The sequence below is a fragment of the Cyrtonyx montezumae genome, unplaced genomic scaffold, assembly GCF_038088225.1.
Source record: "Cyrtonyx montezumae isolate F1298 unplaced genomic scaffold, pur_monq_1.0 scaffold_6, whole genome shotgun sequence".
Classification (NCBI taxonomy): Eukaryota; Metazoa; Chordata; class Aves; order Galliformes; family Odontophoridae; genus Cyrtonyx; species Cyrtonyx montezumae.
The window spans coordinates 13283561-13300746 of record NW_027072067.1 but is presented as its reverse complement, the minus strand read 5'-3'; the positions used below and the strand labels follow the sequence as shown (position 1 = coordinate 13300746).

At 45.7% G+C, this 17186-nt stretch overlaps 2 protein-coding genes across 5 annotated transcripts in view; one reads left to right on the top strand and one right to left on the bottom strand.

The window, feature by feature from the left end:
- Positions 1 to 10709, top strand: part of ADAMTS9 (ADAM metallopeptidase with thrombospondin type 1 motif 9) — a 66892-nt gene extending 56183 nt beyond the window's left edge. Inside the window, exons 32-40 of one of the 4 annotated variants that reach the window (XM_065749523.1) lie at positions 168 to 362; positions 2014 to 2146; positions 2383 to 2477; positions 2626 to 2720; positions 2816 to 2949; positions 4091 to 4182; positions 5150 to 5254; positions 7004 to 7098; positions 7243 to 10709. In XM_065749523.1, the coding sequence (XP_065605595.1) occupies positions 168 to 362; positions 2014 to 2146; positions 2383 to 2477; positions 2626 to 2720; positions 2816 to 2949; positions 4091 to 4182; positions 5150 to 5254; positions 7004 to 7093 (939 nt within the window). In that variant the 3' untranslated portion in view covers positions 7094 to 7098; positions 7243 to 10709. Of the gene's footprint in view, positions 1 to 167; positions 363 to 2013; positions 2147 to 2382; positions 2478 to 2625; positions 2721 to 2815; positions 2950 to 4090; positions 4616 to 5149; positions 5255 to 7003; positions 7099 to 7242 lie in introns of those variants that run through there. The other 3 variants (XM_065749522.1, XM_065749525.1, XM_065749524.1) reach the window with 3 other exon arrangements.
- The window catches only part of ATXN7 (ataxin 7), a 218084-nt gene that overhangs the window by 12239 nt on the left and 188659 nt on the right, over positions 1 to 17186 (bottom strand). The window lies entirely within an intron of this gene.

Sequence of the window (17186 nt, the reverse complement as noted above, 5' to 3'; positions counted from 1 at the left end):
ATTGTGCCCATGAGCTATCTGGGCAGAGGTCCTAGAGCAGCACAGGGGTCTTTGCAGCCCAAGGACTTGTAGCCATCCTGCATGCTCATGGATATAATAGTTAGAGCATTCCCTTACAGCAGCTTGCCATTCCCATAAGCACTGACAGATGCTTCCCCTGTCCTCAGTGCTCCGTCACCTGCGGCAAGGGCTACAGGCAGCGCCTGGTGTCGTGCAGTGAGATTTACACCGGCAAGGACCACTACGAGTATGGCTACCAGAACACAGTCAGCTGCCCCGGCACGCAGCCACCCAACATCCAGCCCTGCTACCTCGGGGAGTGCCCTGTTTCTGCATCCTGGCGTGTCAGCAACTGGGGAAGTGTAAGTTTGTCAAACTGCATTTTTTAACCGGAAGAATTTTAACAAAACTATTTTTGTTGTTGTTACACGTTCCTAAGGTTTGGTAAGGGAGCCCTGGAATGTTGCATAAATTAATGCATTGAGTGCTGTTGATGCTGTGTAGGGTGACCTGCTCCGTGCTGAACCCCATCGTATGGAGGATTCATGGCAGCCAGGAGTGCCAGCATCAACATAAAAATTCAGTTGCAGCCCAAATTTCTGGGCATGTTGAGGGCCATACTGAATGCTCAGACAGAGAGAGATCACTGCCAGACATGGGCCCAAAACCCTTGGGCTAGAGCAGAGGAAGTGATGGATAGCTGGCAGCTGGTGTGATCCTGCTTGGCTGTGTGTGTGAGCAAAGCTTGGGAACCAGCAACAGGCTGAATTCTGGTAATCTGAGTCTTAAAAGGGTTTGTCTGTCTTTCCCCACCTCCTTCCTTCTCCTTACAGATGCTGGGATGGGGCAGGGGAAGGAACTTAACCTTTCTGTTAAAGTTATTTGTACTTCAGGCCCTCGAAATGGCTCCACACAAGATCAAATTTTAGTTAAGGTGATAACATTTCATTTCTTTGGGCTTCTGACACTCTTTGAAATGTGGCAGTTCACCCATAAATTTGATTTATTAACCCAGCTCAGGCATTTGTAGGAACTTGTCAAACCTTTACAAGGCAACGAGGGTCAAGTCAAGCAAGATGTAGTTGTCACAGTAAATGGCAGGGCTGTTTGAAACCCAAGTTCCTCGTGCCCCACAGGAAGCCTGAGTTCCTCCCTGAGAGTCAGGGCAGAGGTACTGCAGCAAAGAGCTCGGTCTCAATTAGCTGATGCCTTCCCCCAGAATTTCAGTTCAAAACATTCAACTTGTTAATGCAACTCTGTTGAGAAGAGTATCCATTTCAGAGAGCAAGTTCTTTGGGCTGCTGAAGGTGTCAGTGACTACAAAGTGCCATGACCCTGCTCACCTCTGATTTTCAAGTGGTTTTACTGCAAATTACCTTCACCTTTTGCTCTGTTCCACTGTGAAGCATTATGGATCTGGAACTGATGAAGAGCAAATGCCAAGTTGCGAATAGCGTGGTAACCTTCAGAGTTTCAGCCTTCATTTGGGCCATTTGAGGACAACAGAGAATTTATGCAGATTTAGCCATTTTTCTGGGCAGTGAGGGGAAAGGGAGCTCGGAGACTGCATATTCTTGGTACAGTTTGGTTAGAAAACAGCAGAGCCATGTTGTTCAGAGACCCCTGCCTGTGACCAAGCGATGCCTGCAGCCACCAGGAGAGGACATCTAGCCCTTGTAATGAACTTTTATTTCTTGTGCAACCCTCCTACTGCAAAAAATGAACATTTTTGCTTGAGCACAGTGTTGACCTTAACCAACATAGTCTCATTCACTAAAGTAGGTAGGTAAGTGCTAAGTGAAGTACCATCTCCTTGAAATAATTAAGGATGGCGATATAATGAAGGGATACATAATCAAAGGGACTACTTCTGTGATTAAAATTAAATCCTTGCAAAATGGAGACCTTTGCTGCTGCCTCTTTAAAGAAGGGAAATTGGTTGTCTCCATTCTTCTGGTCCAAAGCCCAGAAGCCCTTGAGATAAAACATGACCCTCTGCCTCTGGTCTTGCAGTGCTCGGTGACCTGTGGGGTCGGTGTCATGCACCGCTCGGTGCAGTGCCTGACCAACGATGACCAGCTCAGCAGCTTGTGCCCTGCAGAACTGAAACCTGAGGAGAGGAGGACGTGCCACAACGTCCATGACTGTGAGTCTGCGGCTCTGCACCTTTCTTTGCCTTTCTCACGCCTCGAGCATCTGTTCCTGTCAAGCTCCTGGAGATGTGTGGTATTTCCAAGCATTGGGAGCCATCCAGCAAAGCACTAAGGTGCTCCAGGGACGCCTCTTAAAAATAAACGTGTTGACTTGCTGCTTGAGATGCCTTGCAAAAGAAATGTGCTATAGCATCGTTCAGTGATGACACACGTTTCTGGTTTCTTTCAGGTGAATTACCGAGGAGCTGCAGTGATGTTAAAAATCTCAAAGGCGTCACTGAAGATGGTGAATATTTCCTTAAAGTCAAGGGGAAGACATTAAAGGTGTGTTTCAGCAGCAGACTGTGCATTTCCCCAAGGGGTAGAGGACCCTGCGTGTGCTCCTCATTTCCATTTACACTTTTTACTTTCAGTTTTATGGTCTTTCCCTTTGCACACGATGCCTGACAAAATCACGGCTTCTCTCCCCCAGGTGTACTGCTCTGGGATGCAGACTGACATCCCAAAGGAGTACGTGACCCTTGTAAATGGGGATGCAGAGAACTTTTCAGAAGTGTATGGATACAGGTAAGGAATCCCTTTAGCTCTTAACTTCCCAATGTCTTTGCTACCTGCAGCAATATTTCCCGGTCATGAGTAGAAAGGGTTTTCTTTTGATTTAGATTGCATAACCCGACTGAATGTCCGTATAACGGGAGCAGACGAGAAGACTGCCAGTGTAGGAAAGATTACACAGCAGCTGGGTTTTCCACCTTCAGCAAAGTAAGGCTGGACCTGAACACTATGCAAATAATAAGTGAGTAAATACAGGGCCTTGCCATTAAAAGCAAAATTATGTTTATTTTATACAAAAGTAGCTGTAATTATGAGCAAGCAGTAGTAGTCTAGTGAGGCTTATTGCTGAGCTCTCCTGTTGAATGCTTTTAGACCTGGTCACCTTTGCACTTAGAGGCTGCAGCCCAAGAGCATCAGAGATGCAATGTGTGGAGAAGCAGAGGAGACTCTTGGTGGGGTTGAATTTGGGGAGATAACTGGTGGGCAGAGGGGCTGGGGGTTTGCAGGGCAGGAGGTGGCTGCAGGTGTGCAAAACAGGTGGTACCCTGACAACAGCATGTCAGGGAGCTGGGGGTTTCCCTGCTGCACGGGGTCAGTTTCAGTCCCTTTGGCTCTAGGGATGCTTCCAATTTCCAGCAAATGTTTTAAAAACGCAGTGCATTATTGGGAATTCATTCAGTAAATGGCGGTGATTTTTAGCAAATCAAAATTTTTTCTCCTGAAATGACTCTCTATCTGACAGGGTTTCTTTATTGCTTTATTTCCAAGCCAAAAGACCTCCCGGTCTGCCAGTCTGTAAAAAGCTGCCAAAAGGTCTTTAAGAGCTTCTAGGTATTGATCCTTAGAAAATTTGATACCAGCTCCCTGTGAATTTCAGAAGGCACTGGGCACCTGCTGTCAGGCAGGAGCTGTCATGCATCCCTACCAAAATGAGACTGACTTCAGATCCAGAGCAACGTATCCCAAATCCCTTTGAATCTCTGAGCCCTGGGCTGGGGACGGTTTGCGGACAGTTTTTTGGCTTTGTTCAAAAGGAAGATTTAGAAGGTCCCATGTCCTTTTTCAAAATGTGAAACTGTCTGAAAGAGAAATAAAAGCGGAGTCGTGGGTTCTGGTTTGGTTTTATTTATATCTAGGCCCTACATCACCTATCTATTTGAACCCATCTGTAGATGTGAGCGTATGGGCATCCTGTGAAATTCATTACTGGGAGTCGTGCCTGGGAGGAATTGGAGATCTAATATTAAAAGTCCAGAAGATGAGGTGTTGATTAATGTGCAAAAACAGCTTCAGTGAATTTAAATTTTAGCAAATAACGTTTACATGTGTTTTGTCTCTCCCTGTATTTTCTTTCTGTCTTATTCACCAACTCCTCTGTGTAGCAACTGACTTACAGTTTGCCCGGACACATGACGGACGACCTGTTCCTTATGCCACTGCTGGGGACTGCTACAGTGCAGCCAAATGTCCTCAGGTACATGATGATAGCATTTGACAGTAGGAATTGGTACCATTGGTTATGTACAGGCCTAACACCTTGGACTCTCCAGACCTTGTCTGCAAATGGCACTGAGCAGTGGGTTGCACTAACGGGCAGCAGAGGGCATCCCTCCATCTCTTTCCTTCTCTGATTTCAAGGCTGGCACCTTTCTGCGCAGCTCTGCAGCCTAGGGGTTGGCTCTTTACACCAAGTAGGTTCCTGGCTGCTTGTGTCTACCCATCAACCAGACAGCAATCACGGGGAGCAAAGCTCACAGCCCTCTGATGCTGTGGTGTGTTGGGGCTGGCACCAGAAATGGGCTGGGCTGGGGTCTGCCAGGGGAAAGCTGAGATATCTGTGTTGGATGCTGATATAGCCATCTAGCCATGAGTTTTCCAGATATTTTGTGTATTTTGAGACTTAGGGGGGGTGGGGGGGGGGATGAAGGGCAGAACATCTTTAAAAAATAAATAAAAGAATTTGGATTTTATTGAAGTCTGACTACAAAAAAAAAATAAATAAATAAAAGAAAGGAAGGAAGGAAAAGCTCAGCTCATTGGAAATTGTGAAAAATAAGGACAAGTGTGCCCTCTCCAGTTGAGGAGGGGAAAGTGAGAGTGGCTGCAGTGCTCCTAGGCACCTTCTCCATCAGCTGCTGTCAGGTTCCACGGTTTGCCATGGAAAAGCCAAGAATGCCCTCAATCGGCAAACCATGAAAAAGCAGCAGGAGAACTGAGTGAAAAACCAAGCGAAAGCCCCTCCTTCACCACAGCTACAAATGAGAAAGAAATTCCTAACTGGAGACGTGCTGCAATTTGTACAATATTTGCAAATCACTGTCAGGGTGATGGAGAAACTGAAAACACCGCTATCAGGATCCCATTAGGAAACTGATGCTGTGAGAAGTACGGCTGTGGCACAGGGCTGTGGGGGTAACCAGGTTTGTCTCCTTGCTTTTTAGGGTCGCTTCAGCATAGACCTGTATGGAACAGGGCTCTCTTTAACAGGGACGGCGAAGTGGCTCTCCCAAGGGAATTATGCAGTGTCGGAAATTCAAAAATCCCCAGTAAGTCGTAATGTTAATTATGGTTCTGCCTGCTCAAGGGAAGTTTCTAATTGCTGACGTCTCTCAAATAGATGCTAACAGAAATCTGACATATCTGACCTTAGAAATGAAGTGTTGCTCGTAATTGTTTAACGGGGGGACCCTAGCAGGTTTAACTTGATTAGAGTTATTGCTCTTAATTAGTGAGCCTGCTTAGTAGTGAAGTGCTCTGGGACAGAGCTACCTGTAATTAGCTGGCTGAGGTGGACAGCACTGGGTTTGTTGAGCTGGGTCTGAGGATGAAGGTTTAGTGGGCATGACAGGGATGGGCTGATGGTTGGACTTGATGATCTTAGTGGTCATTTCCAACTTTTATGATTCTATGAATTATATCTTATTGGCAGTGGAGCTCTTAAAGGTGTCTTTTGGGCAGCTTTGAGTGCTGCAGATCCATCCTCCAGTGCAGCAGGAGGTCTAAGAGAGCTAGCACAGACCCCACATGTTCGGTCTGGCCACTGCTTAGCAACTCTTCCCCCACCAGAAAGAAGCCCGAGCAGCCCTAGGGGTTGCAGAGAGCAGATGCAATCAGCATTAAAACAAGGGGCAGGGAGGCTAAGGGACAGCTCTTGCCTCCCTCACCCGGTGGCATCTGTCACACACTGCTCCAGGGGTGTAATTGCAGCGGGAACAGAAAGAAAGGCAAAGTGAGAAAAGATGACAGCAGCCTGCTGCAATCATGGATCAATTGTGTCAAGGGCGGGATGGAGCTCATTTAAAAATAAATGCTTTGTGCAAGCTTGTCCTGCACTTAAGTCCAATTTTCTGGTAATTGAGGGTTGGATTCCCCCCAAGGACTGTCTGACCATTGTAATGACCAAGAGGAGAAGAACTCCATGGAGTTGGGACAAAGAAGGCCAAGTGTAGGTGTTGCTGATGCTGGCAGCAATGTCCTGGCTTGAGGCTGGAGCTGCCCCGTTTGCTGAGCTCTCCAGCCCAAGGTCAGCAGTCTCTTGGGTCTGTGCTGACTCTGGAGACGGAGAGCTGAGGGGGGACGGCAGCATAGCCTTTCTGCATCCAGACACTGCCCTCCCAAACTGATATTTCTCTGAAAATGTCCTCTGTGCCCTTCACATGCTCACTCACCACCGAAGTGCTGATACTGCCTAGATGTTTTCTTCTCCTGCATGATTCAGGTTTTGCACTCATTGCAGCAGAACGATGGACTATTCACTGGGGGGCAGATTGAAGAAAGCAGATGCCCTTGAGATATTCCTTCAGATGGCCTTCTCCTTGGGCATCTTGCAGTGTGATAAATCAAAACTACCCTTTCTTCTTTGTGCTCTGCATCTGACCTGGCAGTACTAAAGGGAATTGCATTTGCATGCATTTAAATATAACTGTAATTTTGTATATTGATTTAGGCATTTCTTTGTTTCTCTTCTGAGACGTTTCCTATTAAAGCCCGGGCTGGAATTATGGAATAGTTTGGGTTGGAAAGGACCTTTAAAGGACATCTGGTCCAAGTCCCCTGCCATGAACAGGGACACCCACAGGTGCTCAGAGCCTGGCCCAGCCGAGGCATGTCTCCAAGGGCAGGTCATCCATCACCTCTCTGGGCACCCTGTTCTGGTGCCTCACCATCCTTATTGTAAAAAACTTTTTCCTTATATCCAACCTAAATCTCTGCTCTTTGAATTTGATAATCCAGGACTGGTTCTTGCAGAGTGTGGAGCCCTCACATGAGATGTTATTTCTGATTTTTGCCTGCAGGATGGTACCAAAGTAGTAGGAAGATGTGGTGGTTACTGTGGGAAGTGTACCCCGTCATCTGGAACAGGCCTCAACGTGCAGGTGTTATAGCAATGGTAAGGCCATGGCCACCAAGGAACTGGCTCCTATTTCCTAAAGCCAACTCACTGCTCAGCCCTGGGGTTCAGCTTCTAGAAATTGGTCCCCACAACCCCATAAGGCAGAGCCCATGACGTGTGCTCCCCATCTGTGCCTTGCAGGTTCTCTGAGAGCAGCCTGCGGAGACGAGATGGATGAAGGATAGCGATGCAATACCTCTGCCTCCCACTTTTTTAACCTGTTTATGTGTGTATATAGATCGCATATTCTTAATGTACAGTATAATATTTATGTTTGGAATTATTTATTTTGATTTAATATTTTTGTACGTAAAATCATTATATTAAGGCTGCTTTTACTATTTTTATTTTTTATTGTTAAATCCTGCAGTCAAACCACTGCATTTTGCGTACTCTACATTATATGTAGCATTATGACAAGTGATACTTTATTGTCACTGTATTCAGTTGTTTACTTTCAATCAGTAATTTTCCTTCAGTTATGGGCTGCTTTAGCCCTCCACGGTGCTACACAATCTGCATTGGGGTATTTTTGGCATTTCAATCTGTCTTGATGTAGGGAAAATAGACAAGATGTGCTTAAATTTTAATTTAGTGATTAGGCTGACAGCACTCAAGGAAAACATGACAATGAATACAGTGCTCGTTGCATTGGCAATCTTTATCTTTTAGGTATGTTTTGAATTTCACATGACCTCTGTGGCTGGTGCTGAAAGCACTGGTTTGGTGCTAACATGGTATTTATTAATGCTCAGTAGTTTCAGTTAATCCGCTGCCTTTATCAGTGGGAAAAGGAAGAAAGCAGAAAAATTGTCAGGCGAATCAATCATAAAATCAGTCATCAAAAGATTCAATCATAGGATATCCCAAAGCTGGAAGAGGGACCCATAAGGATCACCGAGTCCAACTCCTGTCTCCATGCAATAGATTGAGATCTGCTCCAAGTTCAGGAAAATTCCTACAGACGGATCTTCAGCTGAGCCCTGTTTATTTGTAGGGTTCTGAAGTAAAGTCGCTTTCCAAAGAACACCCGTTTCCCTGCTAATTGCATGTGCCATCGTGCTTCCCGCCTCCATCCGGCAGCAGGGCGATGGGGCCATATGTTCCCTGGGCTGTGGGCTGAGGAGCTGAGGCTCATTATAGGGACGTTGTCACATAATCCCAAAACACGTTGGCAGTGTGGGGTCCTACCACCCACGGGGCTGCAGGGGCAGGGCTGGGGGACTGCATCCACGATGCTTCCAACACACCGTGCCCATGTGTGGGGCCAGGCAGTGTCAGCCTTGCTGTGTTTCCAGCAGGATCAGCTTGTACTCATGGAGTGCTGCCCTCCCCCAACCCCCAGCAAACAGGCTGCTTCACGCCTACTTCTGTATTGCTTCCTATCCTCCTGGTAAGGCATCTGTGCTCTTTGCTGTCCACGATCCAATGTAGAACCAGACCTAAAGTGGATTTTGTAGTGTTTTTGTGATAGAGAAACGCGGCTGTGCGATGCCCCGCCTGTACATAGACTGCTGCTTGCAGCACTGCGCAGAGCTTCATAGCACACTGAACGGGGGTGATGTGACCAGATTAGTTTTGTAGTCTGTGACTATGTCCCTTAATTCTTTCTCCTTGATTCTACGTAGCAATAGGAAAACGCTGCCCCAGTGTCTTATGTTGGGGCAGCCAGGAGCACAAAGGACAAATCTGCAGCGCAGAATTGCCAGCATTTCAGAAGACTCATCCAGCTAAGTCTTCAAATTTGCGGCGCAGGTATTCAAACCCAACCTCAGCTCTGCATAGCTCCTCAGAGGAGAGCTCCCCAGACTCATAACCCATGCATTTGCCAGCCCACAGAGTAAGACCTGTCAGCCTGACAGTCAGGCACTGACATATGGATGTAATTTGGTGGGCATCCAATGTGGGAGCAGGGTTGGGTTAAAATGCAGCTGAAGAATTGGTGCTCGGCACTCACCAGTGTGCCCCTGTCACTCTCGTTAATACGCAGGCTTAAAGGGAAGAATGAGAATCATACTTATAATTAGGGGTGGGGTGTTTTTTTGTTTTGTTTTGTTATTGTTGCTGTTTAATAGCACATGCAATAAGTGGATGTGATTATATCTTAGATTGCTATTTCACCTATGTCTTCTGCTTATATGACAGTGAGGAATGATTCCTTCCCGAGGAAAAAAAAATGCCAAAAATACTGTTTCAAAGGTCAAAGAAAAGAAAAGGGAAAAAAGGCAAGAGAAAAAGGGAAAAAGGGAAAGGGAAAAAGGGAATGGGAGAGGGAAATACAGAGAGAAAAGGGAAAAGTAGTAAAATGGAATAGTGATTTTTTTTCTTTAATGATAACTGCTCATGTGTAACTTGTGTAGGGGAAAAGGGAAAATTGCACTTTGAACTATAGAGAGAAACAGTGGTGCTTAGAAAGTACAGGCTTTATTATATTTTCTGTAATTAAAGGAATGGCTATTTATAAAAAGAAATATTATTTTGATCTGTATGCATTCCTTTCTACCACGTAGTATCACAACAACTATTAACAGAGCCAGATGAACCTAAAAAAATAGAAGTATCAAATAAACTACAATATGAGAATTGACAGATCACTGATCTTATGATTCACCATTGGGTTTCATTAAACAGGGTCAGACTTTGAGGAGCAGAGACATGAGACATTTCTAGTTCAGGAAACAATTCTGGGTTTTGTATGTCGATGCCATTATTTTTCTACAAAGTGTTGTGGGGTTTATTTTGTTGGGTTTGGGGGGAGATTATTTTTTTCTTTTTGCAAGCACTTTTCTGTACAGATTTTTTTTTCTTTTCTTTCTGATGATATTCAAAAAGGAAATGGAAAGATCTGTAAGACAAGTCTGTTTGGTCTTTCTGAATTTGCCATCATATTTTAATGCCTATATGCTATTATAAAGGCAAAATACTTTGTACACAAGGGAACAATACAGTGAATGGTAAACATTCCGTTCTGTGTTGGTTTTTATTTGCATGCTTTGGGTTCCCTGTTTGTTTGTCTCAAGAAAAAGGAGTTTGGGGAGGAGTGCTGCATGCACAGTGCCATGCCTGTGGTCTAGGGACCTTCAGGAGAACACAGTGCTCTGTGACTGCTCTGTGCACTCCCCAGCTGCTGTTCAGGAGAGGAATGGTGTGACTGGAGGGCTGTATGTTCCCTGCACTGCTCTGGGGTAATAGGGGCAACCAGGAGCCCAGCCACACATTGGACAAATGTTCCTGAAAGGTGAGCAAGGGTAACCTGACCTATATAATATTATCAGCCAAAATAAATCAACTGAGAAAAGGCCATCATGGTCAGCTCCAGCAGCATCCCTCAGAGCAGCCTCACTCCTATTTCACCACACCAACCCTGTCCAAACAGTGACTCCTAAACAGCCTGGAGATTCCATCCCTGTGAAGATGACAGCCTGGGTTTTGCCCTTATTGATAACCCATGGAGCATCCATGCAGATTCTCCAATGGGCTCAAAGGCCAAATTTAGCATATTGGGAAACCGAAGTATTTCTCTCTTCTCGTTTGCATTCTGCTTTGGAAACTGAGCTGCATACAAGTGTGCATCCCAACTGCATTCTTTCTGCAATTATGTAGCAGTAGGGATATAAATATACTGGAATATTTCCTAAAATATAATCTAATTTATTGTAAATCAGCAATTACACATTTTAAAGGAGACTTCTGTTTTTCTTTGCAACTTATCATTAACCATTTTCAGATTACATATTTTTAGTGAATTTTGACTGTATTGCAACTCCCTTCACTTGGTGATTTCAATGATGCCAGCAAAGAAACATGGTTACAGATTATTACAGACAGAAGAGCTCTTCTTTCTGAGCTGCAGATCTGTATTTCTGTGCTGTGGCAGGCAATGCAAATCCCAATGAGCGCTGCTAATCAGCCGACTTTCTATAAACAGTTTTATGTCAACACAGCTCCAAATAAACTCCAGTGCTTAAAAATGAGGCTTAAAAGCAGAGATTGACCTGGAAATGGATGACCCATAAATGGTTTGTTGGAAAACTCCATTATCAAGGAAAACATGTGCAGTCCCTAAAACGCCAATTTGGGGAGAATTGTAATGTCAGGTTGAGGATCTGTGACCTGATCATGATCAGCAACGTGGAATTGCCACCTCGCCAGCTCCCAGTACCAGGAGGAGGAAGAAGAGCCTTCCCCTGGCTGTTTGGTTTGCAACTGGAATGGCCTCAACGGCCCCTGCCAGCACCACAGCCATTAGCCCGTGACCAAAAGTGTCCTCCCTTTACTGTCATTTTTCTTTAATAAATAATTAAAAAGACTCCAAGTGTGGGCTGCTGTGGAGCCACATTGCTGTGCATGGCTCCTGAATAATGTTTCACTTTCCAGCCCAGTATAATGATGGGGTTATTTCAATGCTTTTGACTCTTGGCTCCAGTAATTCTATGAAAATTACAGTGTGCTTCTCCAACCTTACTGCACAGCCTACCACTACTAATTGCTTCAGGGGCAGAGTTGATCTCTACAGCTTTCTCTTCTGCCCTAATAGTGAGCATTTTTTCTTCTCTAGAGAAACACAATGCATTTTGGTGAAGGCTGCTGGAAATGCCTGTCTCAGGGTGCTTGGTTTAAATCAAGATGTTTACTAGAAAACTGTCTTCTGCGTGCCCATGAAAAACACACTGACAAATGAGGAGAGATGGAAAAGACCAAGGATGGTGAATATTTCCCACTGAGGCACTCGTAGGCTGGACCTCCTGGCTGAGTCCTCTTCCCAACAGCTGACATAGGGAAGGCATTAAGGAATCAGTAAGTCCTCCTGACTCTTGAACTCTTCGCATCGAGAGAAATTCCTTTTTGGGAATGACATCTGAGTTCATCCAGAAGTCGCTAAGCTTTGAGCTGCTGCTCATTCATTGGGAGGGGATGGGTGCCTTCCCAGTACAAATTCCTGGCTGCAGCTCTGTAGCTTTGTGCAGGAAGGAGCAGAACGCCCAAAGCGGTGCCTGCCGGTCTCAGCATTTTCCAAGTATTTTTGCTTGTTCTGGAGCAATCCAGGCAGCAGGGATTGTAGCCTTCCAGAAGCAGATTTAGTTGACAAGTTTCTGACCTCTCTTAGCAATAGTGAGATGAAGAATGCTGGGAAGTTATTTTTGGCCTTCTCAGAAGAGTCTGACTTTCCACTTCAAAGGTGGCTTAATTTTGAAGCTATGTTATATTACCAAACACAAGGCATCATTTTTGAAATATCAAAACGAGAACAGAACACTGCTTTAACCTAACCTGCATGCTTTTTATATTTTATTTCCTAGGGGAAGTTTGGTTTGTTTGTTCCTATAAAAGAAAAAAACCCATCAAATCTGAAATTTCTGTGAAATGATTTCTGCCCCTCTCTGGTTATAAATGGGATTTCTGAAGTGCTGGGAAACACGACCTGTTGGCTGTCAGTACACAGATACCTGGCGCAGGCACCAGAAGAAGGCAGAAACACGTTTGTCCTTTGTGAAGCTGACCCAGGGGTTGGTATTTCATGCCACAGAATTACCATGCCCATCAACCCATTGTCACCAGAAAAACCTCAGCTCTGCTTTGGGGTGAAGCTGACCTGCAAGCTCCATGCTGCCAGCTGTGACATCCAGCTGCAGGGTGTTTGCTGGTACTCAGCATCTCTGGCTTTGAGAGCTCAAGGAGAAGAGCCAGGAGTCCAAAGAATCCTCTCCTTTGTATGGGAGGCAGGATTTTGCATACGTTCTCCCTTTAAATCATTATTTGGCTCCATTCATATGCTTATAATTTCTTCATCCTACTCAAATCTTTGACTACATTTCAAACAAGCAATTAAGTTAATCAAGTCTTTGCTGCATTGTCCTTTTCTAATCCATCCTCTCTGGTTTGCTGACCTTTCCCTTTGAAGCTGTTCTCTTCTTGCTGCTGCCTTCCCCACCCTACGCAGAAAAGAACATTTGGTGTGAAATGATTTAATTGCTCCCAAAGCACGGAAGGAGTACAGCTTCCTGCAAACAGCCCGACAGAAGCCAGTGAGTCCAGGTCAAGGTGCCCATGGTCAACAGGCAGCAGAGGGGTCTTGTTTGCTCCCATGCCTCTGGATTTAGAAACACAGAATTATAGAATGGATTGGGTCTGCAGTGACCTCAAAGATCATCTCGTTTCAAACCCAGCTTTGGCCAGCCCTTGGGAGCAGGGCCAGGTAGGTGATGTTGGAAGCAGGCATGTCTCTAAATGCTGTCATTCTGGGAGCCAGTGCACCCAAGCCTGTGACACAGCTGATCCAAGGGACCCTCAGCCAAAACATTCTGTTTCAGGGGTACTGCTAAATTCTGCTGACTGGAATGGTGTGTCTTAAAATCCTTCCAGTGTCCTTGTCAACATGTATAGCATCATGCAGCACGGCTCACCTGGAATGACCTGGGAGCTGCCTTCGTCAGATGCCTGAGGTAATCTGATAATTTCCACCTCTACATCATCTTCACTCTGCGTTATGCAAGTGGTATGTGAAGCTTTCTAGATATGACTTGCATTTGGATTTTTCCTATTTCATCATGCCTGGGCCTTTCAAGTGTCTAAATGCACACAAATATGTCACCTGGGAGCACTGTGAGCTGTAGGCAGCAAGTATCATGGAATCATCACAGAATCATAGAATGGCTTGGCTTGGAGGGGATCTCAAAAACCATCTAGTTCCAACTCCCTTGCCATGTTCAGGGCTGACGACCATTAAATCAGGCCGGCCAGGGCCCCAATCAACCTGGCACCTCCAGGGATGGAGCACCCACAGCTCTGGGCAGCTGTGCCAGTGCCTCTCAGCCCTGTGAGAGAAATATTTCCCCCCAACATCTTATTTACATCTCTTTTAGTTTACAACCATTCTCTTTGTGTTACCCCACATGTGTTTGATTATTTTTCTCATCTTGAGGAACACACCTGATACGTTGAATTAGCCTGGAAAGAGCACAGCTTTAAGATGTGGAACAAATCATCGTGCTGGATGGCAAGCAAGCTCAAGGGGAGTGAGAAGTACCAAAAATTTGTCACTGCTATAGCACGAGGAGGTTGTGTACCAATCGGCAGTGCCCCTCTGCATGGCTCTGTGCAGCCTTCAGTTGAGCACAGGGCAGCACAATCCAGCATGTCTCCCTCCATGGTGAGAAGCAAGAAGCAAGGGCTGATCTGGACAGCAAAGAAACCCAGTTCTGGGGCAAGAAAAATATAACGCAGCAATCTGGGGGAGTGAGGACAGGCCATGCCAAGGGGATGCATGCTGCACACTTCACCACGCTGGCACCAGAGGGCATTGGAGCCTGAGCTTAGCTCCGTCCTGCAGAACTTCCCAATCCCACAGCCCCGATGTTACAGGGGAGTGTGCGCTGCTTCTGTTTCTCCCCTTTTCTCTCTCTTTTTTAATTATTTGGGATCGTTGTGTTCCCGCTTGGCTCCGTGCTTCCCAGCAGGTGCTCGCCTCCGCACAGCGGGGCTGGGCTGCAGGTTTTATTGGTGCACAGCCCAACTCCTCAGCGCTATTTACGGGGAAACTGAAGACTGCCTTCAAAATTAACAATATCTGACTATAAATCTTACTGCGTTTCCTAGCAACTAACACAATAAAACCCTAAGGTTAAAAGGAGAAGGGTTATTTGGAGATACCTTGGGGAGCACGTAATGGCCATTTGCATTCCTGGTTGGGAGGACAAGAAAAAAAAAAAAAAGAAAAAACAATCCATGTGATATTTACAAATTACTGCATAGATGAAGGAGAAGGTGGAATTACTCACTGCAATTTTAATCCAAATACCTCAGCATCGAAAAATACAGTGAAAAAACTCTTAGCTGTAGTCAACTGGCTGTGATTAAAGAGTGCTCTGAAAACGTGCGGCGATCTGCAGAAATGGTGGAAGGGTTTTGTTGAGTTGCTAAACCCACTTGGTTACTGGTATTGACATCTCGAGTGTGTGTACCACAGATTAAAAATGTTCAAAGTAAATCTGACCGGAACGAGCCTGATGGAATATGCCCTAGAAAAGCCTACGCAGTGCAAAAAACATTTCAAACTGAAGTAACATAGCATGATTCATCCCAGCCTGTGTTCCTGTTATGCACAGCACAGATTGAAATTCCATATCCCCACCTCAAACTGAGGTTCATGTGCAATCTTTTCTGCCTGCAGTCACTGCAAATCTCAAAGCTGGAAGAAGCGGAAACGCTGACTTGTTCCCCTCTTGAAAGACCCTCATGGGGGCACGTTTACCCAGGGAGGAGGTTTGGGAGGAGAAATACGCAGTGAAATAAACGCCTGGTCCCTTGCACGCTCCTTTAGCAGACAAGGCATTGAGAGGCATTTTTAAGCCCTCCTGTTGCTATTGGAAGGCTTTAGACCAAACCTGCCTGATAACAGTTCAAGAAATCAACAATCAAGAAATCAGCAGGCAAAATGAGGCTGCTTCAGTAGGGAAAAGTGTCCTTCTTGCTGCATACAAGTGGAGGAAACCAGGATTCAGGCTGCCTTAGTCACAAGAAGGGCTATAAGTGTCATCCTGAGGCAGGTTTGGTTGAAACAGGAATGGGAGGGGAAGATGATGTATAGAACAATGTAAGTGACAGCAGCAACAATAATTTGTCAGACAAACTGTCTGGCATAGATTATCCATGTGTCTCAGTTTCTATGTGACAGCGGCATCTGACAGCCCCCACCTCCAAGCTGAGCCTGTCTTCTCTGAGAAGGAAGATCTACGTGTTTAGAAAAAAAAAAAGAAAAAAAAAAGGAAAAAGAAAAAGAAAAAGAAAAAAGGAAGAAAAAAGTAAAAACTTTAGGAATTACTTTTTGTGCCAGCACAGGTAGGCCCGGAGCTGTGTGCCTGTCCCCTGCCCTCCCAGCCATGCCACCATGTGTGCATCATCCCCTGAACACAGCGAGCACAAGGGAGTGGGAGTTATTTCCTGAGCAGTCTTCACTCTCAGCAGCTTTTCTGGGGGAGGAGAGAGGAGCACTCAGGGCAGTGAGATAATGTCTCCCCTCCCTTTCCTAAACACATCCCAGAGAACTATGTTCTGGCCTGATTTTCTTCTCACGCAGCATTTGAGCATCCCAAAAATGTGGACTGAGTCCTCCTGACAGCCCTGGACCTGAGGAGGACAACGAATCCTCCTTTGTCCTTGAAGTCACAGGTCAGACAACATGTGCTGGTCCCGGGAGGTTGTTAGATTTCCCAGAAGGACCTGAGTCCATGGGGGCTGTGGGAACTCAATTTTTGGCTCTGGGTGTTGAGCACTCCTCTTGCCTATCACCCTGAAGCTGGAGGACATGGGTGTAGGGTGACAGACAGGTTTGGTGGCCCCATGGACACTCTGGGTTGAAGGACAGGAGACCAGCTTTGCTCCACTGAGGTTTGAAACCCGCCTCTCCATCAGCAGATTGTGATTCAGCACAGCCACACCTCTGAGGACTGTACCCTCCAACTTTGACTTACTTTTGCTGTTTTAAACTTATAGCAGATGTCCTCACCAGCCCTGTTATTGAGGGCACACAACATCTCTTGCAACAGCAAAGCAATTAAAAGGATTTGCAGGTCACCTTTAAAGCATTTCCCACAGCACGTCGAGTCTTGTTATAAGTCCTCTATCCATTAATGCTTTTATTTCAGCAGTTTTAATTGAAGTTTTAAATATTCTGAACCTTATGCAAGACACCCAAAGTGCTGCTGAATTTCAGGTCCTCTCTTGCATGATGCTCATTCCCTGAAATCCTATTGACCTTCAATGGAGGTGACAGTTTGTACCTCTGATATTACCGTGTCCTACATGACATGCCATATGGTGGAATCACCATCCCTGGAGGTGTTCATGAACCACGGAGATGTGGCACTGAGAGACGTGGTCAGTGGGCATGGTGGGCGTGGGTTGGGCTTGCTGACTTCCCCACGTGCATGATTCGATGACTGTAGGAAGGTAGGGATGCTCTAATGTGACACAGTTTGTACGTGTTCAGAGAATTTGCCTGTCCGAGTTCGTCACAAACTTTTACAAAACCACTTGGGCAGCAAGCTGAGAGGGAAACTGAGAAGGATGAGAAAGTTTGGCAGAAA